At 46.2% G+C, this 27,860-nt stretch overlaps 1 protein-coding gene across 1 annotated transcript in view; it reads right to left on the minus strand.

The window, feature by feature from the left end:
- CRYBG2 (crystallin beta-gamma domain containing 2) overlaps positions 1-27,860 on the minus strand; it is a 60,983-nt gene that overhangs the window by 20,930 nt on the left and 12,193 nt on the right. The window contains exon 3 of the mRNA XM_033158692.1: positions 584-4,721. Coding sequence (XP_033014583.1) covers positions 584-4,721 — 4,138 coding nt within the window. The remainder of the gene's footprint in view (positions 1-583; positions 4,722-27,860) is intronic.

Raw genomic sequence — 27,860 nt, forward strand, 5'->3', positions numbered from 1 at the left:
TGATAATGGGCTCCACATGGCAAGTTGTAATTAAAGGTGGGTCCCAGGTCTCTAAAAGCTTGAACATTGTGATCTGTCAGCTACGCAGCCTTCATCCCTGTCCTAAATGGACCCCTCTGCTTCCCTTCAATTTCTTTAATGAGCATCGCCGACTCTGTAGCAGCCATTAGGGAAGATCAACAACAACAACATCATAATGAAGCTTAAGCTCTTGTGCCCTTCATTCAGGTGCAAACACCCAGTGGCTTGACTAAAAACTGTACAGTTGAGTCAAGACCTTGGTGGTTTTGGCCCTGTAATCATTTCCCTTATGGATGCAGGTTTTGTCAACCTTCTCAGCATCAGCTGGATGCTGTACCACCAGTTTCGCTTCAGGTCGAAGGTGGAGATTCTAGGAACAGAACCCACTGGGATGAATTGTGCTACAGCACCCGACTTTTGTCACCCACCCACGCGGGCTCCAAACAGACCACATTTCCTGAACACCCTAAAACAACAAAATCTCTTTGTGACATTATTGCAGCTGTTGCTAGCGAAAGAAGGATGGAAGGAACCCTTCACTGCACAGCATAGACTGACTTACCTGAGCTTTCGACTGGGGAAGAGAGTCTGTTTCTATAGACAGAAGAGTAACCTGCTGGGAGCTATTGTCTCCACCTAGCACCCCAAAGGCAGGCTCAGCTTGTAGCGCAGATGGCGGTGACTCAGAACTCGGATTTTCAGGTGCCTTCAGCAGAAGCTCATTTGGAGATGTCTGGCATTCCCTGTTGACTTTTTGGGCAGCCGGAGCCAGGAGTGTGGGCAAATCTCTCCCTTCTTTCCTTTTTTCCAGGACTTTTTGTTGAGATTTCTCTGGGGAGATGAACCTGCTGTAGAGGAGACTGTTGTCCAAGCGAGAATAAGGCTTATCTTCCACAGGTTTCTTGTCTGAGAAGCCAGACAAAAGAGTAAGCCCCTTGAGAATGTTTGCTCTGATTAAGTTGCTCTGGTTGGCTATCGCTTTAGGAGCGATGGCTTTGGCCTTGGCGTCTGCAGCCCCTTCCTGCAACTTCCCCAGGAAAGAGCCAATATCTTCCTCGGTCTTGAATGTCTTGTTTTCCCAAGGGTACGACTCTCTGGCCTGGCTGTTCTCCCATGACTTTTCATCCTTGGTAAGATATGGGTTCTCTATTTCCTCCATCTCATCTTCCTCCTCCTCCTCCTCCGTTTCTTTTTCTGCCTCTGAGTTCTTCTCCTCGGTAAGAGCGAACAGCTCACCTATTGCTGCTGGGAGAGGAAGCTTTGACTTGGGAGCAATGTGGTCCTCGTCGATAGGTGGAAGGGACGTGTGCTTTGCAAAAGTGGAAGGACGTGGGGGCCTAGGGAGGAGCTTCAGGGGCTTGTGGAGTTCAGGGGGCTCCATATTACGGAGGGTGTCTACAAAAAGCTCCATGTCCACAGCTTCTTCAGGTTCCTCTTCTGCTGTCCTGCTGCTGTGTCCTGCTTCCTGGCTTGGAGGTTCATGGGTGGAGTTCGTTTCGGTAGGGGGAATGGCTGGTTCCAGTGCAAATGCAGGGGAGTCTTTTCTGGGGTAGCCTTGTTCTTCCCTTAGCTCATTCCAGACGGTGGGTTTTTGTTCCCTTGCCACAGATTCCTGGGATTCAGCAGAGGTTCTAAGCATGCTGGTTTCTTCTGCAGCATCTGAAGAGCAACAAAGTCCTTGGGATGCAGATGTGTTGGCCTTCTTTGCTCTTGAGAGGTTGTTCTCCTGTTCTGACCCATTTGTTACAGGGCCACCTGGATCAGGCATGCTTTGTTCCCTTTCAGACCTGCTTGATGTAAACAAGTTGCTGTGCCTCTGGAATGCAGGTTTGGTGTGCGGGCTGCAGTCTCTCTCGGACGTGCTCAAAGGAGCAACTCCCTCCCTGAGTGTGGTAGCATCTCTATTTGATGTGAATGCAGGGTTTGGCAGAAACATACACCTTTGCCTTTGGGCGTCACTCACACCGGCACTTCTGGATTGAGTCATGCAGCTTTCTTGCTCGGATCCTGCTATGGAGCAGTTGTAAACATCATCTGGAAGGGATGCAGGGCTCCCCTGTGGGGACTTGTCATCAGGGAGGTCACTCTGGGACTGCAAGTTTTCTTTTGGCGGCAGGGAGCTGATAGAGCTTGGCACAAGGGACTTTCCTTGCTGGGCTATGCTTGCACTCCCTGTCCCAGGGCTGGACATGATAATTTCTTGCCCTGCTCTGTAGACAGTGGTGGTTCCAGCTTGGGGTATGATGACTTGTCGTTCAGACCTAAAGACGACCATGCTGTTGCCGTTGGGGCCATACCACTGGGTTTGAGATTTGGCTACAGTGCTGGAGCTTACAACACGAGGCAAGGGACTTAGCACACAGGGCCCACTGGGAGGTTTAGTGCTTGTGGTGCTGGGCATGTAACTTTCCCCCGGGGATCCACCCAATGAAGTAGTGTTGGCAACTTGCGACTGGTAGTTTTCTGTTTGGGATCTAAGTATTATGGCACTGGGCTGGGCACTTTCTGTCAGGGATCTGGTGATTATACTGGAGCTAGCACCATTTGGCACATGGCTTTCCCTCTGGGATTCTATTGCCGCAGTGCTGATAGGAATAACAGGGAGAAGTTCTTCCTGAGAGCTATCTGTGCTTGAGATGAGGTCCCCTCTCTGAAATGTAGTTGCCAGAGGGGTGTTAGTAGCACTACCGCAGTGGTTTCCTGCCTGGGATCCAGCTACTATGTTGCTATTAGCATCTTGTGTCTCTGTTCCTGACAGACTCTTTGGCTTTGGAGCTGGGGTGTATACCTGAGCAAACACAGGACCGTGAGCTGTAAAATCTCTCCGTGGGCTGGGAGAAGAGGAGAGCTTCCTATCTGATGTGGGAGAGAAACTTCTAGAACCTGCTGGGGAAGAGGAGCGCTTGCTTTCTGCAGAAGAAAATGGGTGCTTGGGTTCTGCTGAGGAAGATAGGCACTTGGCGTCTGACGGGGAAGATGTGTGTTTGCCGTTTACTGGGGAGGTTGGGAGCTTGTTTTCTGCTGAACACAATGTCTGCTTGGTGTCTGCTGAGGAAGATGGTTGTCTGGCATCTGCCAGAGAAGTTGGGTGATTGGTTTCTGCTGAAGAAACTGGGTGCCTGGTGTTTGCTGGGGAAGATGGACACTTGGTGTTGGCCGAGGAATATAAGCGTCTAATATCTGCCACAGAATATGAGTATTTGTCAACAGGTAAAGAAGATGAACACTGTATATCTGCTGGGGAAGAGGAGCAATGGTCATCTGCTGCAGCAGATGAGTAGCGGCTCTCTACTGGAGGAGGCAAAGGCTGGGAACTTGCTGAGCCCTGGGTATCTGTCATGAGGCAAGATGTCCTGCTATTTGCAGGCGAAAGGGAACGCCTGGTCTCTGCTGGTGAAGAAAACCTTATATCTGCTGGAGAATGGGACCGCCTGGTCTGTGATGGGGAGAAAGAAAGCCTGGTGTCTGCTAGAGAAGGAGACCGCCTTAAATCTGCTGGAGAATGGGACCGCCTGTTCTCTGAGAAGGATAACAAGGCATCTGCTGGTGAAGGAGACCGCCTGGTATGTGCTGGAGAACGGGACCGCCTGGTCTCTGATGGGAAGAAGGAGTGTCTGGTATCTGCAGGAGATGGAGTCCGCCTTTTATCTACTGGAGAATGGGACCGTCTAGTCTCTGCCGGGGAAGGAGACTGCCTGGTATGTGCTGGAGAATGGGACCGCCTGGTCTCTGGTGAGGAGAAGGAGTTCCTGGTATCTGTTGGAGATTGCTTTATATCTGCTGGAGAATGGGAGGAGAAGGAGTTCTTGGTCTCTGCTGGTGAAGAGGACCTCCTGGTATGTGCTGGAGATCGGGACCGCCTGGTCTCTGCTGAAGAGAAGGAGTTCCTGGTGTCTGCCAGAGATGGTGACTCCTTTTCATCTGCTGGAGATTGGGACCGCCTGGTCTCTGGTGAGGAGAAGGAGTTCCTGGTCTCTGCTGGTGAAGAAGACCTCCTTGTATGTGCTGGAGATCGGGACCGCCTGGTCTCTGCTGAAGAGAAGGAGTTCCTGGTCTCTGCTGGTGAGGAAGACAGCCTGGTATGTGCTGGAGATCGGGACCTCCTGGTCTCTGCTAGAAAAAGGGGCCGCTGGCTATCTGCTGGGGAAAGGGGCCGCCTGGTATCAGGTGGGAAAAGGGGTTGCCTGCTACCTGCTGGAGAAATGGGCTGCCTGGCATTGGTTGGCGAAAGAGAACTCCTGGTATTTTCTGAGAGAAGTGGGTGGGGAGCATCTCTGGATGAAAAGCCGCGCCTGGTGGGCACGGGGGAACGGGAGTCCCTGATGCCTGTTGAGGAAGTTGAGCCAATGGTGCCCGTGCCTACAAGCCCTTTCTCCCAGGCCTCGAGCAACAAAGACACTCTGGAGGGGCTGTTGCCTCTGGTCCTGGTACTTCCTCTCTCCAACATCTGTGTCACAGCCGAGACTTTGCCAAAGGAAGGTTTGGTCTCTTCCTTCAGTAGATCAGAAGGTGCTGTCTTCCTTCTGAGCAAGGCAGTGGCAGTGGATCCCCCTGACCTGCTCTTAGAAGAGTGAGACCCACCAGCGACCTCCTCCATTCTGTACTGAGTGCAAAGGAGGCCTCTTCCAATGTCAAACGTTCCTGTAGGCTGAGGTTTTTTGCTGTCAGGTGCCACGGAGAGTCCTCTTGACTCAGAAAAGCTAGAGACAGGGCACAGAAAGGACAAAAGAAATGGTCAGGCCAAGAGGAGACAAGAGACTCATTAAACTTTTTGCAGCAGGGGTGGGGAAACACAGACCCAGTAGCCAAATTCAACCCCCGCCCCACCTCTCTCTTTACTCCTTGGGGATCTCCTGAAGCCATCCACCTTCTACCCAGGCCACAAGTCTCCACAATCCTGCTTTGCACCCTTCCTGAGTATTTTTGCCCAGCTGGAATGTGTCCTTGAATTCTGATAATGCCACTTGCATGACTGGATGGGTGATAAAGAGGGGTGCATGTGTGTGTGTGTGTGTGTAGAGACCAGCCTATTGTACAAAGATAAAATTTACATTTGTTGTCTCACCCACTTTCGGCCCTGTCCCCACTCCACACTGGCATGAAAGGAATGTGGCCCTTGGGTTGGCAAAGTTTCCCCACTCTGAGCCAACGTAAAAATCCCTTCGTGCTTCTATTCTATTATACTCCTCCGCCTTGAAAACTTCCTACTTTTTAAATAACTATTTCGACAAACCTGTGTTCCTTTACATGGGCCCCAATTATCTACACTCATTCTCCAGAGAACACAGAATCATCACATACTTGGTCAGGGATGGTCTGTTTAAAAGGTCATCCAGCCCAGTGATTGCAAAACGGTGGGTTGGAACCAATCCAGGGGCTATGGGAATCTTCTGAATGGCTTGAATGACAACTAGTAGTTTATGATCAAAGGCACTGACTGAACCACAGCCAGGGCCTATTAATTATATGCAAGCACAGTAGCACGTGCTAGCATTTGATTGAAATACGATTGTACAGGCGACGATATGGGTTTTGGAACAGATCTGAACCATAATGGCATGGCACAATTTCTCAAATCACAGAGCAACAAAGCAGCAGATTGATTGTCACACACCATACCTTGGTATTCATCCTGGTGAGAGTGGAAGGAGGTGGGCAGGCAGTTTCTCCCCCCCCCCCCGCCACCCCCAACCTCTCTTTTGTTGCACCAGCTCTAACCTCACACAGCTGAGGGGCCTGATGATCAGGCCTCTCAAGGGATCTGTAGGGCTTTGGATCCAGTAGAGTGATGCCAAACCACCAGCATCCTGCATTCCACTTCAAAGAGCCCCCATTTCAGAGCTACTGCCTACTGCCAGTGGCAGTGTTGCCAACAGAAGCTTACCTCCTGCTGCTGAAGATTTTGCTGTGGCTGCGTGCCCTCCCAACAGCAGCCCTCCTCTCCACCACAGGCCACGGGAGAGGATCCTGCAAGTCAACCTGTGTGCGCGCACACACACCCTACCCATCTTGCCATCACCGGGGGTGGTGGGGTGGGTTACATATGCACTCTTACTTTATGTAAACTATTTTTGAGTCACTTTTCTAACGAAGTATCAGGAGCAACGTAAGCCATAAAAAGAGGTGCGTGCCATTAAAAAAACTAAACAATTGAAATGCTGGAAACATAAACCACTGCCGAAAAGAAGCAGTAGCTGCACAACCAGAATCAATGTAGGACCAGTTAAAAAGGAGAGATGGGACAATGGGAGTCACACCTTTTGCTGCCTTTTGTCTCTTTCCTTCTCTCAACTGCCATCTAGTATCAGCCATTCCACCCGGCTGCACCAGAGGGAGAAATGGAGCAGCAGAGATGGGCAGATAGGGTCCTCCAGGCTTCTCTGTCTGGCCCCGGGAACTCTCCCCAGGCCATGCCCCTCATTGGCTTTGATGCATACTACTGTATTAGGAAAACATTCCTTAAGAAACAGATAAAAGTTCCTGGAAGCTTTAAAGAGGGTTCCACAATTTTCTTTCGTGTGTAGGAGTGGCACTCTAGGCTTGATTGGTGTCAGCTGGAGGTGCAAATAATGGGAGGAAGTTGCAGGCTGCAATTTCCGCAGGAGGAAAGCGCGCGCGCGCGCGCACACACACACACTGAGATTATACCGTGCTGGAGAGATAAAGAAGGTCTGTAAATAGCTTGTATATACAGTGGTACCTTGGGTTACAGACGCTTCAGGTTACAGACGCTTCAGGTCACAGACTCCGCTAACCCAGAAATAGTACCTCAGGTTAAGAACTTTGCTTCAGGATGAGAACAGAAATCGCGCGGCGACAGCGCAGTGGCAGCGGGAGGCCCCATTAGCTAAAGTAGTACCTCAGGTTAGAATAGTTTCAGGTTAAGAACGGACCTCCAGAACGAATTAAGTTCTTAACCCAAGGTACCACCGTAATAGTAACAGAAACACTTGTGCAACCAGTCAAGCAATAAAAAAGCTCTTGACTGAAGAATTTGAGTATCGCAGCGGCCATTTTGGGTGTCGCACTCTTGCACGCTGTTGCACTGCATTCTTGCCCCAAAGAAAGCACGGCACAGGTAATGTGACTCACCCGGGCGTGCGTCCCGGAAGACGCACATCCTGGTTTTGGGTCTCCAAAAGTTGGAAAGTATGGAAATGTGTTGCATTTGTCGCCCTGCTTACTCAGGGCCCCACCTACTACTGGCATGCAGCCCCCAGAAGAGTGTGCAGAAGGAAATGCGGCCCTCAGACTCAAGAAGGTTCGCCACCCCTGCAGTAGCAGGACTTACTACTATACTGGCCTGACTGAGAAACCAGCCGCCACTTGCCCACCCACCTCACCCGTTCCTTCAAGCTGGTCATTATAAGAACTTACACAAATAAAGATGGAATGACTTGCAAGGTGCAACCAAAACTTGGCAATTTCTTCCATACCTAGTGGTGGGAGCAGCTGCTGCTAACCTAGTTAGTCTCAAAGCATGAAATCCAACTAGGACAACTATGGGTCAAATATTTTAAGGAGTGGTATCAGTTCAAATGCTTCACCTAGAATACAGCACCCCCCTGCTTTGTTAAATCATTTTGGTTGTGTTATTCCTAATATCAACTGGAACAGGGACACCTTCATTATATCCCACATAAATGTATAGCAGCCTGGCATTTGGGGAATTCTGACCTCATATAGAGCCAGTGCTGCAGCATAAATCTCACCTGACCAAACAATTTTGAAAAGGGACCAATGATGAGAAAAGTGGTTTTAAAATGCGAAACTGCACACACTTCCGAGTAGTTTAGCTGCTGTTTACCAAGGTTGGCAAACTGGTTTGTGTTTGTCTTTTGCTTTAAAGTGGCAGGAGTGGAATGCAGCAATAACTCAAGCATGAAGGGTGGGGAGGTGCTTGCTTTCCTTTGTGGGGTTTTTTTTTTAAAAAAAAAAAAATTCTAGTGTCTCATTGCCTTAGTCACAGGTATTCATTAAAAAAAATTAAGGTGCCCAGTTTTTTGTTTTTTTGCTTTCGCTCTTAATTTGAGTTCTTTGCATGGTTTTAGGGTTGGCATTGGGGGAGAGCAGTGCTGTGTGGCAGGCAGAAAACAGGTACTAAGTTTTTCTAGTGTGGAAATCCAGTGATGGGGAAAGCTTCAGCTATTCACAGTCTGTCTGTCTGTCTGTCTGTCTGTCTGTCCGTCTGTCTGCTTGTTTGTGATGTGATTTACTTTTGGGTCCTCTACCCCTAGAGAAGGCATAAATTTGCATATTACAAAGGGTATACAACTTTTATGCAAAATTATGTATTCTTCTGCAAGTACAGCAGAGGGCCTGATCTACTGGTATATACTATATATTGGCCCCAGAAAATCTGGCGGCACTTCATTAGATGCATGAAGTGTTATACTGAGTTGCAGGTTGAAGGTTAGAGGATTGTAAACAGTCAGGTCAGAAGAAAATGAAATGCAGAAAAGTACAGATTATGATAATTCCATTATTAACAGTGACCCCAAAAAAGTTGTTGATAACATAGACATCCTGACATTGGTAAGCCAATTAACAAATATAACTTTTAAAAAAAGGAATCCCACTATTCCTTTTATATTCTCTCTACTCCCCAACCATGTATATACCAGCAAGTCAGGATAACCCGTCATGCTTCTATTGAAGTAACTGTAGTCCACAAAAGCTTATCTAGTGATAAATTAATTTGTCTTTTAAGGTGCCATAAGACTCAGGGCACTGTGTTTATTTAAAAGATTTTTTAAAAAAATGATTTCTTACTGGTATCTAACTGCAGCAAAATTATTTAAAATGTATAAAGGTGTCCCAAATGTTTGCTGGAAGTGTGGAAAATGTGAAGGGACATTTTATTGGCTAAAAATACATACATTGATGCATAAGATTTTAAGGTTTTACATTCAATTGAAGCCAGAACTTTTCCTGCTAGGAGTAATAGATATATAATTAGAGGGGGGGGACCTATGGATCATTATTTCAATACATGATCACAGTGGCAAGACTTTAATATGCACAAAGATGGAAAGATTCATCATTACCTACCATGGAGGAATGGTTGTTAAAATAACTGAACTTAGCTGCGATGGCAAAATAATTGTGTTTAATCAGAGAAAAATCATTGTCAATATTTACTAAAGACTGGAAACCCCTTATAGACCTTTTGCGTGAAAAAGCAATTGAATTTAAGATATCTAGGTTTGAGGATTAAAGAAAATATTGGTTTGTAGAAAGTGGAATTGTTGGGTGTTACCTTGGATGTTTTTTTAAAAAAATATTTTAAATATTTAAAAAGGAAAAAAAAGTTACCTTGGATGTTTTGAATAATTTTCTATACACTGTATGTAGCTGACAGATGAAGAATCAGAAGTAACTTTTTCCTTTTTCCTTTCTTTTCCACCTTTTATATATATAGTATTTTATATTAAGCTTTCTATATTGCCATGAGACTCATTGTTGTTTTTGCATGTAGTTCCCTCTTTTGGCCAGAGTAGGGTGGTAGTATGCAGGCAATGCACTACACCTACAGTGTGGTGTAGTGGTTAAGAGCGGCAGACTCGTTATCTGGGGAACCGGGTTCGTGTCTCCACTCCTCCACATGCAGCTGCTGGGTGACCTTGGGCTAGTCACACTTCTCTGAAGTCTCTCAGCCCCACTCACCTCACAGAGTGTTTGTTGTGGGGGAGGAAGGGAAAGGAGAATGTTAGCCGCTTTGAGACTCCTTCGGGTAGTGAAAAGCGGGATATCAAATCCAAACTCTTCTTCTTCTTCTTCAGGTCCCCTGTGAAGTTTTAATAAAAACTGTGCACATTTAGAAGGGCAGGGATGAACCACCTGTCCCCCTCCCTTTTCCTTCCTCCCCTCTCTTTTTAAAATTATGTAATGATAGGATAGTCGCCTTTTTGCCCTAGCAGGTAATACACCTGTTTTATTCCTACCTATCATGCAGCTGCTGAAGGCCTGGGATCCCTGCCCAGAAAAAAAGGAGGCACACCTAAGTGACAAACCTGTTGCTCTATTCTTAACCTGAATTGCTGACCAGTGCTTGTAAATGCCATCTGAGCCAAGTCAAGTCAGCCTTTATTTCTACAGCAGAGAAGCAGACAGGGGTTGAGAAATTCAATGTGTCCTGACCTGTTTGGTCTGACAAGGCATTAATCTCCAGGGTGAGTCAGGTTTGTGCTTTCACCCTGCCAAGCCACCAACAGCGTTCCAGACATAATTCCATGGAAACAGGAAGGAAACTTCCTCTCCTGTTCTGAGATACGGACTGGTTGAAATAAAAAAGCAAGATATTATATGAGGCCAACACATAGGTAATTTGTCATATATTTTTTAAAGCATTCACCCATCTTAGCCGGCTCTTCTCCACAAGCTCAAAGGTGCAGTGGTGCCATCAGAGCAGGAATCTGGGGCAGAATGAGCGGGAGGGACCCCAAACACATCTAAAGGGCAGCAGGAGTGGGGGAGAGAGTAGGGGCATTAAAGTCAGAATCTAAAAAAGACTCCAACCTGGTGCACTCCAGGTGTTTTGGGCCACAACTCCCATTAGTCCTTGTTGCTTGAGCCTGATGGGAGTTGTAGTCCAAAAGCATCTGGAGGGCACCAGGTTGGAGAAGGCTGGTCTAAATTACCCAAGTGCACCACTGCAAAATGCAAGGAGTAACGTAACGTGGTAGACACACACCCAAAGACACAGACATGCATGCATAAGGAAGAGTTGGGTAATACCTTTATTAAGACCAACTGTTGTTGGCATCCGTCTGCCTCAAGAGACAATGGAGTGCGCCTCCGGGAGTTAACTCAAACCGCTGTGTTAGCAGCACCGAAGACACTTTCCATGGTGCGCAAGCCTGGGCAGTGTGTATGGAGGTGCCCAGATGACAAGACCCTCCTCTCAGCCTCACTGATATGGTCCAAAGGAAAGGAAAGCAAGCCGTTTGGCACCAGCTGGTGCCATCTAACTGTCTTAGGGACTCCACTCTGGATTTGTGTAGGGTTAACTCCTTAGCCTTTTATTCTCTTGAAGATTTCCTGCAAGGCAGCAGATTTTTAGGATCAGTTTTCCTTCTCCTAGAATGAGCAGGAGGGACCCCAACCTTTCCAGGTTGGCGAGCCTCATCTGCCCCTCACTTCCGTCTACAGCACATGCATAAGCTGCCTTTTTGGCCCGTTGGACCCACCATTGGTCTCATCCAGTCAGTCTGCTGGGATGTGGCCACTGCTACACGCTGACGGCTTCTAGGAGCCACAGGTGAGAGCAGAGTGCAGGGTGGGGACCAAAGGTGGTTAGTCTACCCCAGAAGGAGGTACTTCCCCTCCCCTAACATGCCACAGACCCCTAAGTCCAACTAAAGCTTCATGCCTAACACTCATCCTGAAGGTTGTTTGTGACCCAGTAGATTAGATGGCCTGAAGTCAGGCTTCCTTGTCAATTCCCATCATCCCTGAATATTGCCCATGTTGGCTGTGACCGATGGCATGTACAACTCCAACCGATAGGAATGGCCAGCAGGGCTGCTACTGCTGCCCCCCATACATACACCCCAGTATCTATCCCAGTCTTTGGCTAATTAAACAATTTGTGGCCTTTTAAATTGTGGCTTGTATTGTTTTTGTTTGTTAATATGGTATTCCATTTGTGTTTTTATATTGTGACCTTCCCTATGATCCTCGGACAAAGAAACTTAATAAATAATACAGTACCAGTAATAACAATACCCCAATAACAATAAAACAAAACAAGAAATGCAATGGCCCCATTTACACTACACATTTGAAGCAGTATCAGTCCACTTTAAAGTCATGGCTTTACAATTACAATTCCTAGGGTGATTTAACAACCAATCTCTTTTCCCAGGGAACTCTGGGAATTATAGTTCTGTGAGGGGAATTGGGGTCTCCTAACAACTCTCAGCAACTTTTAACAAACTACAGTTCCCAGGATTCTTTGGTGGGAAGCAATGTCTTTTAAATATGTTATGATACAGCTTGAAAGGTGTAGCACAGCTGGGGCCTGGAACAGAAGAAGAGTTCTCAATAAAACTCTAAAGCTAAAAACAACTATATTGTGATTTTAAAGGCAAAATAATTTTGAGAACATGTTCTCAGCATTTGTAGCTGGGAAGGACATTCCAAAGCTGGGCTGCCACTACTGACAAAGCCCAATATTCAGTCACTGCCTGAGTAGCTACAGTAGTAAATGAAATACCCCAAGAAAGTACATAAAAGAAGAATCAGACCTTATCCTCTCTCTTTCCTATGACTACTTACAACAGAAATGGGGAACCTTTTTCAGAACAAGGGCTGCATTAGCTTATGGGCAATCTTCTGAGGGCCACGTGCCAGTAGGGGGCAGCACCAGAGGCAAAGGTGGGTGGGGCAATGGATGTAAATTGACCTTTCTATGATAGGTTCGTTTCTACACACACACACACTCTTTTCTCCATCCAGGCAAGCATCCACTCAAAGTTCAGGGGCACAGTGAAGGTAAAGATAAAGGGACCCCTGACCATTAGGTCCAGTCGTGTCCGACTCTGGGGTTGCGGCGCTCATCTCGCTCTATAGGCCGAGGGAGCCGGCGTTTGACCGCAGACAGTTTCCGGGTCATGTGGCCAGCATGACAAAGCCACTTCTGGCAAACCAGAGCAGCGCACAGAAACGCTGTTTACCTTCCCGCTGGAGCGGTCACTATTTATCTACTTGCACTTTGACGTGCTTTCGAACTGCTAGGTGGGCAGGAGCTGGGACCGAGCAATGGGAGCTCACCCCGTCACAGGGATTTGAACCGCCGGCCTTCTGATCAGCAAGCCCTAGACTCTGTGGTTTAACCCACAGGGCACAGTACAACCTGGCAAAAACATACAAGGAAGGCATGTAGCGAAACCAGTAGGGGTGTGATTCGAAAGGAGTTGTGACCTAGAGAAAGTCTCAAGGGCCTAAGGTTCCCCACCCCCTGATTTACAGTTTATAATATTCTGTTATATTTTGAGCATTTCATTAGCAACAGGGTGGGGAAGCAACAATCATGAGGGTTTTTTGTGCAGGTTTGGCATCTGACTTTGAATCGAATGAATGCCAGTTGCTGATTCTCAAGGTTTCTTGTTACGAGACAGAAAATGAAAAGCATTCAGTCTTGCCAAATTAGTAGGCTGAAGCACAATAAGAGCACCTTCCCAAGTTCTGAATGAGTCTGTCAAAAGAGGGAACACTCCTCGCCGCCCCAGATCTCAGGTCGCCAGAAAGATTGGAATCCTCCATGCTTCAGCATCGTAGAGCATGAGATAGGCAGGAGAAGATCAAGAGCTGCCGGTAGATCTCTAGAGGATCAGCAAGGGTTTCTAACTACTCCCGATTTTTTAACACAAGCAACAACAATATAACTTTTCCCTGCCTAAATGAGGCTGATGAAATGACGGAAGCTAAGCAGGGGTGGACTTTTGTGTGAAAGGCCTGTGGACAGTTCTGGTACTGAAAACAAATTCCTTGGCTCAGATTGTGCTCAGAGGCACCCTGTCCTTTAATTCCAACTGAATGCCTTTGCACCTGTCTCTGGATAGTAGATATTCAAGGTCTAGTACAAAGCAAAATGGGTCTGACAAGTCTCCCCATCTCTGATTTAGAGCATACTCTCAACGATCAGGTTTTCTGCAACATGTCATTGATGTAATAATGCTGCCTTAGTGGTGGACTCATACTGGACCATGAACACATATTACAGTGTTGTGCTTGATTAGTTGCACTGCGATGCTTCCTCAGTGTAGTTGCATTATCAACATCTGGTGCACTATAGTGCAACGAAAGCAGGACAAAAAAATAATTTGGAAGGAGTATTTGTGGTAAAGGAGGTTACAGGATTTCAGGAGGAAGCTATGGGGCATGCACTGACCAGAAACGAAGAAGTATGACTGTCCTAGACCTAGACCAGGGGTCTGCAACCTTTAAGACACAAAGAGCCACTTGGACCCGTTTCCAAAGGAAAAAAAAAAAACCTGGGAGCCGCAAAACCATTGCGACATTTAAAACAAATATAACGCTGCATATATTGTTTCTTACCTTAATGCAATAATAATAAATAACGTATAGGAGCCAATGCAAAGTATAATTAGTAAAAACAACAAGAATAAGTTCTTACTTTTTTGCATTGACTCAGGGGCGTACCCAGGATCAAAACTGGGGGGGGGGGCAAGCCATGGTCCTTCAGGTTGTGACATTTCAGCACGGAAAGGCGAATGATACCAAAATTTTAGGGAAATTATATATAATTATAGCAGTGCTTTATTACAGTAGTTATTACAATTATTTGCTTGGTTTTTGAATTTTTTTATTCTAGTTACATGTCTTATACCAGGGGTGGCCAACTCCCAAGAAACTATGATCTACTTTCAGCAGTGATCTACCCCCGTTTTTTGGGGTTCAGCTCAAAGTTGTTTTGGGGGGGTGTGGTGGGTGGGAGAGAGGGCTTCCCCCTCTAAGATAGGTTGGCAAGCGAACTAAGAAAGAAAGAAAAAGGGGGGTGGGAATGGAAAAGTGGGGTGGAAAAATATAAATTGGGGGTGGGGTGGGGTGGGGAGAATATCTATTAAAAATATGTAGTAGTTTAAAAAATAAAAATAAAGGGGGAAAATCTTTTTCTTCTTTTTCCTTTTTTTGAAAACAAAAACAAAAGGGGAAGAGAAAAGAAAAAGGGGGGATAGAGGGAGAAAAGGGTAATAATAAAAATTCAAATAGAGTGGCTGCAGCAGCTGTGGGGGGTGTTTGTTTATTTTTCGTTTGTTTGTTTGTTTTAAAAATGGGATTTCTCCCCTTGGATTAAAAAAGGAGGGGAGGAAAAAAAGAGAGGGGGGTGGGAGAGCAAGGCAAAAAGCCAAAAAGCAAAAAACAGGTTTTTTTGGGGGGGAATCGCGCCAGGCTCTGCAGCGCGCCGGCCTCGGGGCTCCGGGCCCCCGAGCCGCCCTTGGGGCCATCGTTGAGCATGTACACTGCCCGCAGCGAGCGCTGGCGAAGCACCGGTTGGCGGAGGTTTCAGAAGCAGCCCGGACGTTTTCACCGCCGCCGCCCGGCCTTCCTGTTGCACGGCGGCGCAGGAAGGCTCCGAGTCCCGGCCGGGCCCCCGGGCACCCCCCGGATCCCGCTGCCAAAGAGGCGCCGGACGGCGAGGCGGAGCAGCAAAGCCAGGCGGAGGCGGCAGCAGCACCATCCGGCGACTGACGCCGGGAAGGTCCCCCGCCCGCCCGCCTCTCCGGGGGCGGGGAAGGCGCAACGGAGCCAAGCCCCACAAGGACACCCCAGCCGCCCGCCGGGCCCGACACTCCAAGGAGGGAAGCGGGCAGGCGCGGCGGGTCAGGAGGACGGCGCGGCGGGCGCAGCCCAGGCGGGCCAGGAGCGCAGCGCAGTGCCCCCACCACTCCGCGCCACCTCCGCGCCCCAGGCAGCCGCCCCGGAGCCGAAGGAGGAGCGCCTGTTGCGCGCTCACAGTGGCGGGCCACGGCGGGGACGGCCCCGCTCCGCTCCGCCAACTGCGCTGCCGCCGTCGCACCAGGCCCCGCCCCCCGCGCCTCCCCCCGGCTGCCCCCTCCCTCCCTCTCTCTCTGCCCCCTGCAAACCGCCCCTCCATCGCGGGCAGGGCTGGCGCGTCTTCCCTCCGGCCGAGGAGTTCTCAGGCGCAGTGCCCCCACCACTCCGCGCCACCTCCGCGCCCCAGGCAGCCGCCCCGGAGCCGCGGCAGGGCCGCGAAAGAGCCGCATGCGGCTCCAGAGCCGCAGGTTCCTGACCCCCGACCTAGACCTTTTGCAGGCAAACAGTACTGAAAGCTGCATTGTGTATAACTGCCCTGATAACTGCTCTTATTCATGAGCATGAATAATCTTGGATGCACAATAAAAAGGACATCTAGAGGTCCTAGTGCTGCACACCCAGGCTGGGGGGCAGTGCAGCACATTTTAACCCTGTGCATTTTAACCTTCCTCTCCAGCTGTGCCCAGGCTGAGCACCCTAGAAACCCTGTGTCAGCACTCTGCAGTAACTTTGGGAAAGTTACTATCTATGTGGGAGTTGCTGAGTAATTCCTGCCTTGATCTATGGGTGCCTGTGCAATTTGGGAATGATGTGATAATGGGCTTGCCCCACTTATTTCCATAATCCTGGTGTGTGGGTGTTTAGCACCTTTTTGATCACTCAACAAGCATGGTGAATGCAGGGTAAATATGAAGGTCTTCTCACTCTTCAAAAGCTACCGGTAATCATATTTTTAAAAGCTAATCTGTGAAATGCTAACTTGGCCCAGAGTTTCTAAACCAGATGACTTTGGATTGAACCACCCCTCAGCTTAATGTGGAGCATTTGCCCCTTGTGCATCCTTTAATTCTCCCTTCTGCATAAAACGTTCACAGGAAACAACTGCTGCTCCAAACTTTCTTCCCAATAAATCGAGTGTTTCCTTATCCTTGAAAATAGCCAGGGATTGTGGGTGTTGTAAGTCCAACAATATATGAGGATCCGAGGTAACCCGGAAGAAAAGCTTGACAAAGATTAGATCTCTTATTTTAGCCTATATATGATTAAAAAAAAAATAGTCCAGCCCACCACATGGTCTGAGGGACAGTGGACCGGCCCACGGCTGAAAAAGGTTGCTGACCCCTGAGGTAGATAAACTAATACCTTGAACAGGTCCAAGAATATCATTTCTTGACAGCTGCAAGAATTGTGCACACACCTAACACAGCCAACCAGAGTGTCTAGTACCTGATCATCAACCGAGTGTGCACTGCATAGCATGTCGAAATTCAACTTGCAACGGAGTAATGAGTGTCTTAATAAGTATACTTGATTATTCCCCAAGTGCTTTGGCAGAAAGCAAGGAGGCATAAAGTGCCTCGCCTGAGTTACAAATGACAAATTGCCTGCCAGCTGAGGACAGCACTTGTTCACAAAGGCTTGTGCCAGCATGGATTTATTAGCATTTAAGGTGCCACAACATCTTTGCCGCTTTCCAATTGCAAAGTTAACACTTCCAAAGAGTTTGGGCGACTACTTGACTGAACAGCACCTGCAGGCTGATTTCAAAAGATTTTTTTCCCTGCTTTTTGTTTCTTTATGGGAACATGTTTAAGCCCAAACTTCAACTTAAAATGCAAGATGAACATACACCCCCTTTCCCTTTTCCTTCCTCTGCCATCTTCTCACTGGCAACATGTAGATGGGAAGCTCATTCAAGGCAGAAATCTGTCATTCATTTCTGCTTACGAAATTCTTCAAAGCTTATATATATATATATATATATATATATACATGGACGAAGCTGCATAAATGTATATATAACAAGAAATCACTAATGAGTTTCACTCAACAGGCACTAGGTCACAGCAAGAACCAAGAGTTTATTACAACTTATTTGTTTTTAATTTATAAGCTGTCTTTCCATATCAAAGGATCCTAGGGTTTGCATGGGATAAATATTGCAGCCTAGGACTATTTACCCCTGCAGATGTTATTAGCCTGGTGAGGGAACATCTCTGTGTGATCCTCTACATTCTGCATTAAAACACATTGAGAGAGGGCACTTGTGGATACAGGTGCACTGTGGGGTACCTTCCCTGCTTTCGGAACATGTCTGTTCAGAAGGAACAGACATATTGAGGCAGCTACATGGTTCACTGCCAGAGATGCCACTTAGGAAGGGTGGGAGACATCATTCCCCCACAATGACCACTAGTGTTTCAGACCACATGTGATTTTTCCACAGGATCTGTTATTATGGGCTCACTGGTTCTATACAAAGAGGGACTGTTAGTACATTGTATGTGTCATGGAAGACCTTGAGGACAGACCTATCGGGAACCCAAACAAGAACTTTATTGTTCCTCTGCAACATGAACAAATGGGAAACACCTGACTCCACAAAGCTAGCAGCCGAGTCCAGTGCCATCTAGTGACTAAACTATATAATGTCACTATCCACTTAGTATGCATGCCCACAACATAAAACATTTTTGCTTCAGCTACAAAAACAAAATATAATTGATGGTAACATTGAAGTAGTTATTATAAGGAGGTAAAGAAGTAACTAGGGATGCGGGTGGTGCTGTGGGTTAAACCACAGAGCCTAGGGCTTGCTGATCAGAAGGTCGGCGGTTCGAATCCCCACAACGGGGTGAGCTCCCGTTGCTCGGTCCCAGTTCCTGTCCACCTAGCAGTTTGAAAGCACGTCAAAGTGCAAGTAGATAAATAGGTACCGCTCCAGCAGGAAGGTAAACAGCGTTTCTGTGCGCTGCTCTAGTTCGCCAGAAGCTGCTTTGTCATGCTCGCCACATGACCCAGAAGCTGTACGCTGGCTCCCTCTGCCAGTAACGCGAGATGAGCGCCGCAACCACCAGAGTCGGACACGACTGGACCTAATGGTCAGGGGTCCCTTTACCTTTTTAAAGAAGTAACTATGACAAACGTTCTCAGATTTGACTACACCTTCATGAAGAGGACAGCTCAGTGGTATAGCATGAGACTCTTAATCTCAAGGTTGTGGGTTCAAGCCTTATGTTGGGCAAAATATGCCTGCATTGCAGAGGGTTGGACTAGATGACCCTCATGGTCCCTTCCAACTGCACAATTCTATGATTCTAGGAACCTTCTCTCAGTCTAACCTACCTAATAGGACTGTTGTGAGGATGTGATGCTAGGGAAGAACCACATACATTTCCCTGAGCTCTTTGGAAGAAAGGTAGGCTACAGACGTGTAATTTATAAATAATTCTTTGTGACTAACTCCACAGTCACTGAAAACCAACTATTCTTCTCCATACACCTGTTGCCTGTTGCCAGTACAACCCAAATGTTCAAAAATCAGATACCACAAATAATCTGATTAGATTACAAATGTATGATTAAAAAACAACAACACTTTGTTCTTTTCGTTTATGTTCTTAGTTTTTAAGGTACACACTCCAGTTATGCTTGCATGTACCCCTGAGGGTGAAAAGATGGCTTTGCTCTTTTAATTAAAGCTACAATTCCCACGATTTTATCCAGAATCCCTGGGCCATAAAAGCTGGTGCTTGCAGCCTCTCTGTAATAATCTGGATGGCCATTTGAAATCCACGGTGTGTTCCTCAGCCCTATTATAAAGAGAAAAGAATGAATCTTCCTTCTCCAAAAGTATATGGTCGTACACTGGAAACATGCTGTGATCTTTACTGACCAGTGCAACAGCTAGTAATTTGCCCTGTGTGAGATTCTACAGTAGATGTGTGTTTACCTTGGAATTCTCTCTGCAAGTGTAATAAATGTGTGATGGTATATTGCAGTGAAAAAGAAGCAGGCAGGAAAGCATCCTCTCACCTTGAACCATGGCAACAGCACTCACGTCGCAACAGCACTGTGGATGTATGCTCAGTACAGGCCAGGCATTGTCTAACCTCCATGTAAGCATTGTGCAAGCAAATCAGGATGAATGGTCAATGAACAAGCTGCCTGGAGCAACCCAATGTTACATGTGCCCTCCTTCCGCTCCAGGGCCTTCATGCTACTCCAGCTGGGCAAGGCAGGGAAAGATACCCTGAAGCAGTGGTCAGACCAGGATGCTGCATCTGGGTGCCTGGAGGCCCTGCCCTAGCCTAGATCCATCAACCTTTGACTGGATTGACCTGCTCAGCCAAAGGGGTTTTGCTGAGGGCCTCTGTTTATACATATAACAAACAGAGTACATATAACAATCAGAAGCCACACAGGCCAGCTCTGCCCTCCTCCAGCTGCTCCTCCTCTAGCAGAAATGTAATTTCCATTTCCATTCCAATAATTAACAATAGAAATAGTATAAACATCACTTCCGGTGTGGGCGCCATTCCGCGCAGTCGAGAGCCAGATCGGCTCCGGTGTCCTCGGGGATTTGGAGTGACCACAACTGCGCTGCGGGCTCCGTGAATCCTCGGGAGGGGCGTCCCGAGGGCAGGTTTCTTGCGGGTACCAGTTGCGTCGACCTGGCTCTCGAGCAACCCTTGTAAAAGGGAGGCTCGAGCGAGACAGGCTCCGGCGTGGTGCTGAAGAGCCATCGCTAACTGAGGCACTGAGCAGCGGACCAACTGCCGGATTTTGAGCGCTCCACTTTTCCTCACATTTGGACTTAAACAAGGACTCTGTAAGTACGGAGTATAATTCGAACCCTAAAAGCTTTAAATTTGGCTTACAGAGAGAGATTAAAATGAGGAAGTCCGTCTCTCTCTGACAGCGGCAAGATCAAAGTAACATCGAAGGAGCTGAAGCTGTTTAAGACTTGCTTTAAAGTTTAGCGCTGATTTTAGAAACTGTCGAAACCCTGGCTGGGGGAAAGATTGAGACTTTTATTGCCTTCCTGTGGATTTACAATTTTGTTAACTCTCTGGCAAAGGAGGCTGGGTCAGGCTAGAAATGGCGGATACTGAGAAGGAATGGATTGCGCAGTTGGAAAAGTACTAAGACCCCATTCCTTCCTGTTTACTTAAACCCCACGGTGTCCTTGGAACTCAAAGAATGGAAGACTCAACATTACTCCAGCAAAGACTATTATCACAACTCCAAGTGTTCCAAATACATCAGCAGAAAGTTTTGGACAAGGTTTCTCAGATTGGAACTATTTTAGCTAACAGCTTCTTGAATTTACCGGATGGTAAAGCTGGGAAAAATGAAGATTCAGAGAAAACCTTTGAAGAAGATGATTTGCAAACTGGAAAACAAGGAAAGCTCCCTAGGCGTGAGAGGCTGGGAGCCTACAGTGTGGACAGAATAGAGAGTGCTAGGGGTATGAGCCCTAGTGCTCAAGATAAACAACTCCGGAAAATGCAACATGTTACTGTCAATGAAGAGGATGCTGTTAGTGTAACCATTTATCAAGAAGAAAGTTACAATTTGGAGAAGAAGAAGCTACAACGAAGAATACTAAGTTTTAAGATGGGCACGGTGGAAACAACAGAATTTCAAGAAGGAGCTGGAAAGGGGGGATTTGGGGGGGGGAACCGGTGGGGAAAGGCAAAGGTTGAGATGGACAGGAGGGGTGTGGGGTAAAGGTTGTATTTGTTAAAGGACTGTATAAAAAAAGGCCGACCACGGATCTCCGAAACCAGAGAGAAAACGGTGTATGAGAAATGGAAGAAATATTTAGGTTTTTTGTTAAGATATGATTTATTAATAGCTAAAATTGGAATCAGCAGATATATAGGCTACAGTATTAGAGGTTAAGAGAGGATATAAGAGGTGGAGTTAGGTAATGTGATGTTTAGTTTGACAGAATAAGATTTGAGATTTGAAGTATATGGATGTAAGACTAAGATTAATTGTGTGAAATAAGATTTTACAATGATACAAAGTTACTAAAGAAGATTAGAAATGAACGCAGAAGAGAGGACGTGAGGAAGTCCCAAAATAAGGATTATAAAGAAGATAAGGATGGTTAAATACGTGTTTTTGTTTGTGTGTATTATGTTTTGTAGTTTCTTTTTTGTAGTGTTTGTATTTTGTGTATGTTTATTATTAAAACCCAATAAACTCTTTAAAAAAAAAAAGTATAAACATGAGACCAGCATCGACATGTTAACCAACCACAAAACTGGGACAGCACCACTGGCAGGCACGGGGGGAGGAAAAATATCCAGGAGCTTGAAATAGGATTTATTCCAGGTCCAATTTATTCCAGATGTGTTCGGGACAAATCCTTCCTCGTGGCATCTTTTTATCAGCAATTTTCATCAAGCATGTGGAATGCTATTGAGACTCGGGTTTGTTCCAAAATACATTGGGCCTGTAATAAAACTTACTTTAAGCACCTGGAGTTATTTGCTCTTTCCTTTTTCCTAGCATCAGTATTGGACTTCTTCAGACTCACTGTGTCAACACCTGCCTGCATTTACTCCCCTGCCCCCAAGGACTGAACATTGGGTAGCAGCAATTTAGTTGATGACCGCCATTTTGTTCCCCCCATAATTTACCACATTCGTTCTGGAAAAAACAAAAGAGCCTCTCAAGAGTTTTGCTTCTCTTTACACTTTAAAAGGAAATGGGGGTGAGGAAGCCCACCACTCTGCTGCGCTAACCACCATAATAATTAATAATTTTTTTTATTTGAGCTCCACTCATCTGAATGGGTTGCCCCAGCCACTCTGGATGGCTTCCCTCATATGCAAAAAAATAAATAAATAAAATTCAACATTAAAAACTTCCCCATGCAGGTCTGCCTTCAGAACTTAATAGGCATGAACTTAATGGACAGCAGTGACAGCCCCCAAGCCATTCATCCTGAGCCCTTTGGCCATTCTCCTCTATTGGAGATTATTATTATTATTTTATTTTATTTTATTATATTCCACCTTTTCCCCAGAACCAGGACTCAAGGCAGCTTACAAAAATTAAAACAAACATGGATAAAATAAAAATGCTAAGGTAAAAGTTAAACAGTAATTGAACGACAATGGAATTAAAGCAATGTATATATGTTAAAACAGATAATAAAAAGAGCACAGCACTATTTAAAAGCCCTTTTCCTTAAAGGCAGCCAGTTCCCAAAGGCCTGCCGGAATAAAACAATCTTCACCTGCTGGCAGAATGGCACAGAGGGAGCCAGTCTAACCTCACAAGGAAGGGAATTCCAAAGATATCAGAGTGCGCCACAAGCCTTTCATTCATTCCCTAAGATCACTAGCTGAGTAGTGGAGGACATGGCCAGTGCTGAAGAAAGATTCAACTGCCCGTCCAGCTGGCTCCTACACATGGCTGCCATCTTGTCCTTTGCCACAGGCAGCAAAAGGGCTGTAGCTCAGCAGTAGATCACCTGCTTTGCATACAGAAGTCTCAATCCCCAGCATCTCCGGTAGGGCTGGGAAAAGACCTCTCTCTGAACCTCTGGAGAGTCACTGCCAGCCTGTGTAGACAGAACTGAACTAGATGGGCCAATAGCCTGACTCATAAGGCAGCTTCCTATGCTCCTGTACCTGAGGACATTTTGTCCCCTTAAAACTGGAGTGGCTCCGAATAACAAAAAGAAAGTAGGTTCAACACTTGTGGTGTCCCACTGCCATGTCTCATTCTTCATTGGTGTGTAACGTGGCTCAGCAGTTACCCACAACACCGAAAGCTTATGCCCAACCACATGGTAATAACAGAAAGATAATGCTGCCATGGAAAAGCATTTCCACAGGTAAAACCACGGGACAAAACCAGCTTTTTAATGAGCACCTGACTATGGGAGGCTCAGCCAGCATTGGTTTAAAATCATTCACCGTTTAATTAAGAATGTAAGAACAAACAAACAAACAAAAAAAGAAAGATCTTACTGTGTCAGGCCAGTGGCTCATCTAGTCCAGCATGCTGTTCTCACAATAGCTAAACAGATAATGGGAGCCTGAAAGCAGGACCCGGGTGCAATAGTGCTTTCTTCTCCTGCAGTTTCCAGAAACTGGTATTCAGAGGCATACTGCCTCCAACAGTGGAGGAATTGCATGCATTAAGGAATGAGATGCAGGGACTGTCAGCTTTCCCCCTGAAATGCTAGCTTATTACATGAGGTGAGCAGTTTATGTGGGGGACATGTGACCTCGATCTAATCCTCCAGAATACTACCATCTCAAAGTCTGCTACTTCATTCTGTTGAGTGTGTAACACAGCCCATAGGAATGTGTGAACAATTTAAGCTAAGTCGGTCCATTGGTCCATCTGTCCAGCTCTCCAGGGTCTCAGGAAGAGGTAATTCCCAGCATTGTGATATCTGTGACTTGCAGGAGAAAATTTGACTGACTTGCTTGGTCGAACAATATCAATGCTATCCTTTTGGACGTTTGCTTTGTCTCTGTTACATCATACCTTCCATTTCTGATATTTAGGTGTCAGTGCCGTTGCATATGTAGCCAAAATGGCACCCCACCCCACCACACACACACACATACCCCCACACACCCCCACATACACACAGCAGGGGGTCATCTGGAGGTTCAGGGGAGCCCTGAGATTTGCAGAAGTACCAGAAAATCACAACCATTTAAACAACACAGGAGGGAGGATTCTATCAGAAAGGCCCAGTGAGAACTGAACATGCTCAGTGGACACAGAATACTGACTGACTATGGTGATGCTTTGTGTGGATAATTGGGGAGGGCGTGAATGGATGCCATATCCTGGAAAAGGGCATAACTGTCTGGCTGGAATGCTGAACAGGAGCAGTCCACACTGCAACATTTTTTTTGCAGATCCCATTTGTATCAATAGTCTAAAATATGGAATGAGGGACATAAGAACTGGAACAATTAAAGCACTAATATATACTAAGCTATTGTTTTTTTAAAAAATGAAGTAGGTTCCTAGTCCTTAAGGTTTAACACCCAAGGGTGCTATGTTATGAATAGTTAGTGTCTGGAGGACGAATGTCCCCCACTTGCTTAGTTCTGTACCTTATTTATGCCCTAATCTTTTCTTACAAAAAGGATATACTATGATTCTGAAGACTTGGGGCTAGAAATATGGAAGCTCTTGGCCCTGTGAGCTGACTGGGAGGTGGTGAGAAGGGGAAAAACAATGGCCATTGAGAGTTTGGCACCTGCCAAATGAAGTCAATGCCAATTACGCACAAGCAAAATATGCCATAGAGCCAACAGACTTCCGGTTGCTGTCTCCTATTTAATATGGCCTTTGGCATCAGACAAGTTGCCCAACCACATTTCAAAATCAGGCTGATTGCCGATTTGCGGATACCGAAGTGCTAGTGAAGTGGAAAAATCAATAGGTGATATGGAAACAGTAGGGAGAAATAATATCATCCATCTCCAGCACTGTGGCTTTATTTTTTTATTACCTTCAGTTACCCCTGAATTCATTAGCTGAAGCTGAGGAACCTCTGAATAGGAACACACTATAATGGTGCTATTCACAAACTATCCAAGTGTATGGATAATGTTGTAATACAGGTCAGTTGTAATAAATAAGGCACTGGACTTATTACCGGTAGTTACATCCGGGTGGAGTCAGGCATTTCCTGTGTCTGATCTGCTCTCATTGGACAGAGGCACTTAAGTTCTTGTCTAGCTTCCTGACTGTTATGTCCTCAACGCCTTCCATGACATTCAGAACATTGCAGGGGATGCTGGAGAAATGTTATCGTGCTTACCGTACATGCAGACCCCATCAGCACTAGACATTTAGGGCAGTAATCATACTACTTTAAACAGTCATGGCTTCCCCCAAGGAATCCCAGGAGCTGTAGTTTGTTATGGGAGGTGAGCCTTGTTAGGAGACCCCTATTCCCCTTACAATTCTCAGAGTGCTGTAACTCTGATCCCTCTTCCCAAGAAACTCTGGGAATTGTGGCTCTCTGAGCAGAGTAGGGGGTCTCCTAACAAGACATAGCACCCTTAACAAACTATAGTTCCCAGGTTTATTTGGGAGAAGCTATGACTTTTCAGTGTGGTGTGGTATGATACAGATGAGGCCTCAGCTCATGGAAGGCCATTGTCCTGACCTTTCGAGCCTCGCCATTGCTTTGCATGAACTGAGTGAGTTAAGCTGAAACACCCCCAGCCAACAGTGTTCTGTGGATGGATGAGGTAAGGGAAGGTTAGCAGTAGTAGTCAAGGCATCTTCCTAGGAAGCTTCTCTGCTGTGAAGCTCCTAGTAAGCTTCAGAGGAGTCCCTAAGCTCCACAGGACACAGTTTGAAAACCACTGTTTTAGCAAATACTTCCATGGCCTTGGGGAATGCTAGCAGAAAATGTGGCCTATGAATTTCTGCATCCCATTTCCGCGGTCTCTGGTACCTATTTCTGTCCCTGTTTGCAAGCAATGTTACAACGCCCTACTCCGCCATGCAATGAAACCCATGTTAATCTACTTTTACATATACAAATAACTAGTGTGTGAGAAAGCAAAGGCATTAATATTTAGTGGGGTTGGGTGTGAACAGTGAATAGAATGCCAAGGACCTGCTGAAAAGGAAGGGCATCCATTGCAATCAGGGGTAGCCATTTAGACTACCCCCCTTTTTTGCAAAGCTAAACCCATTCAATAATAGAAAGCTCCCTTACACCATGGTATCCCATTCACTCATAGAGCTCAGTTCTGACAACACTGACTGGCAGTGGCTCCCTTAGGTACCAGGCAGGAGATTTATCTAGCACTACCCGAACCAGGGACCATCCGCATGCAGTCCTTCCACGATCTAGGAACTTAGATTGTCAGTCGACTGTCATTATACTCTCATTCACACCGCATTGGAGCATTTTGGGCCAAAAAGCAGTTTGTGATCTAATGCAAGCAAAATAAAGGAACTGACCAGAAGGCACCGTAAGTACAGAGAGAATGGAAGGCAGCATTATATTGTATACTCACAAGGCAACATACGTGTGTTAGCATATAAGTAGTATTTCACAGTGCTGTTCCCCTTGCTGAGTGTAATGATGGTGGGGGTGGGGAGTAGTCAGATATTTTGATATTATTGGCACCTCCATGATGCACGCACGCACGCATGCACACACACATTACATAATGACAAAAAATAATAATGGAACAAAGCGTTCCATTTTGTTCTGTGGATGTAGTGGGTCAGACTAAAACAGAGGAGACCAAGGTTGAAATCACCACTGAGGGCTCATTAAGACTTCCTTTTGTGCCACATTTCTAGGCATAAGTCCGTGTTTTAAAACTCTATATCTCTGGTCCCTTTTTATTTTTTGCCCTAGTGTTTTAAAGGCCAGCGTGGACTATGAAGCTCACCTGCAGGAGGGATGGGGGAGAAATTTGATTCAGTTCACCATTTAAAGACAAATCAATCAGAAATTGCTGCAGAAATATGGAGAACTGAATTTAAGAATGGGAAACTGCAAAACTGAGAGAACTGAAATTGGCAATTCCTTCCAACCCTTCTGGCCAGTCACTCTCAGCCTAATCTGCTTCAAAGGGTTCCTGATACAATAAAACAGGAGGGGGGGAAACCATGAAGCTTGAGCTTTTTGGAGGATGCAAATCTAGTAAAGAATGAACTTTGAAGTGTTACTTAAATTATAACATGTGTGACACGTTTTAAAATTAATATATAATGTAGCTCACTTGAAGTGGCCTAGCCACTGTAAACAAACACAGTGACCTGGAATGGGCGAACAAACATCATCCCACAGCAATGTTAACCATGCTTGCAAAATCTAGGGCATGCTTCCTGGTGGACATCTATGCATGTAGTCAAGGCACTCCAGATTCCAAGCAAAGGCAGTGATCCTAAGGAGCTGCAATGGTAGCCTTTAGGGTCAGCTCCTGAATGTTGCTCTTGTGCAGGTGGGATAGGCAGTTTCCTATGCCCCTATCAGGTGGTCAGTAGGGTGGCACTGGGAGAAGGCACCAGAAGACACCTTGTCCAGGGTCTCCTCCTTAACTGACTTCTGGTGGAGTAAGCTGTGGAAATGACCTACACCTCCCCCCCCTCTCTCTTCATCTCTACATCTTAGAGTCTGTAGTCAGGTAACCCTAACTTTATTAGATGTTTGTCATGTGAGAAGGGGGTCCTTATTTCAAATTACATTTCTTGCCCATCTTTCTCTAAAAGCAAAGACCCAACGCAAAGCCTTGACTCTTGTTTTGGAATCTGAAGAAGTGTGCATGCACACGAAAGCTCATACCAAGAACAAACTTAGTTGGTCTCTAAGGTGCTACTGGAAAGATTTTTTGATTTTATATTTTGTTTTGTTTTGGAATGTTTGAGCTGGAGTGCACCTAAGAAAATATTCAGTTTTAACTGATTTTAATATTGTACTGTATTTTATATTGTTGTAAATTACCTGATTGTCTTTAGTGCTCCTGTAAAGGTTATTCAGAAATACATGTTTCCCCATGCGTGCTGTT

Source organism: Lacerta agilis, chromosome 8 (genome assembly GCF_009819535.1).
Source record: "Lacerta agilis isolate rLacAgi1 chromosome 8, rLacAgi1.pri, whole genome shotgun sequence".
Taxonomy (NCBI): domain Eukaryota; kingdom Metazoa; phylum Chordata; class Lepidosauria; order Squamata; family Lacertidae; genus Lacerta; species Lacerta agilis.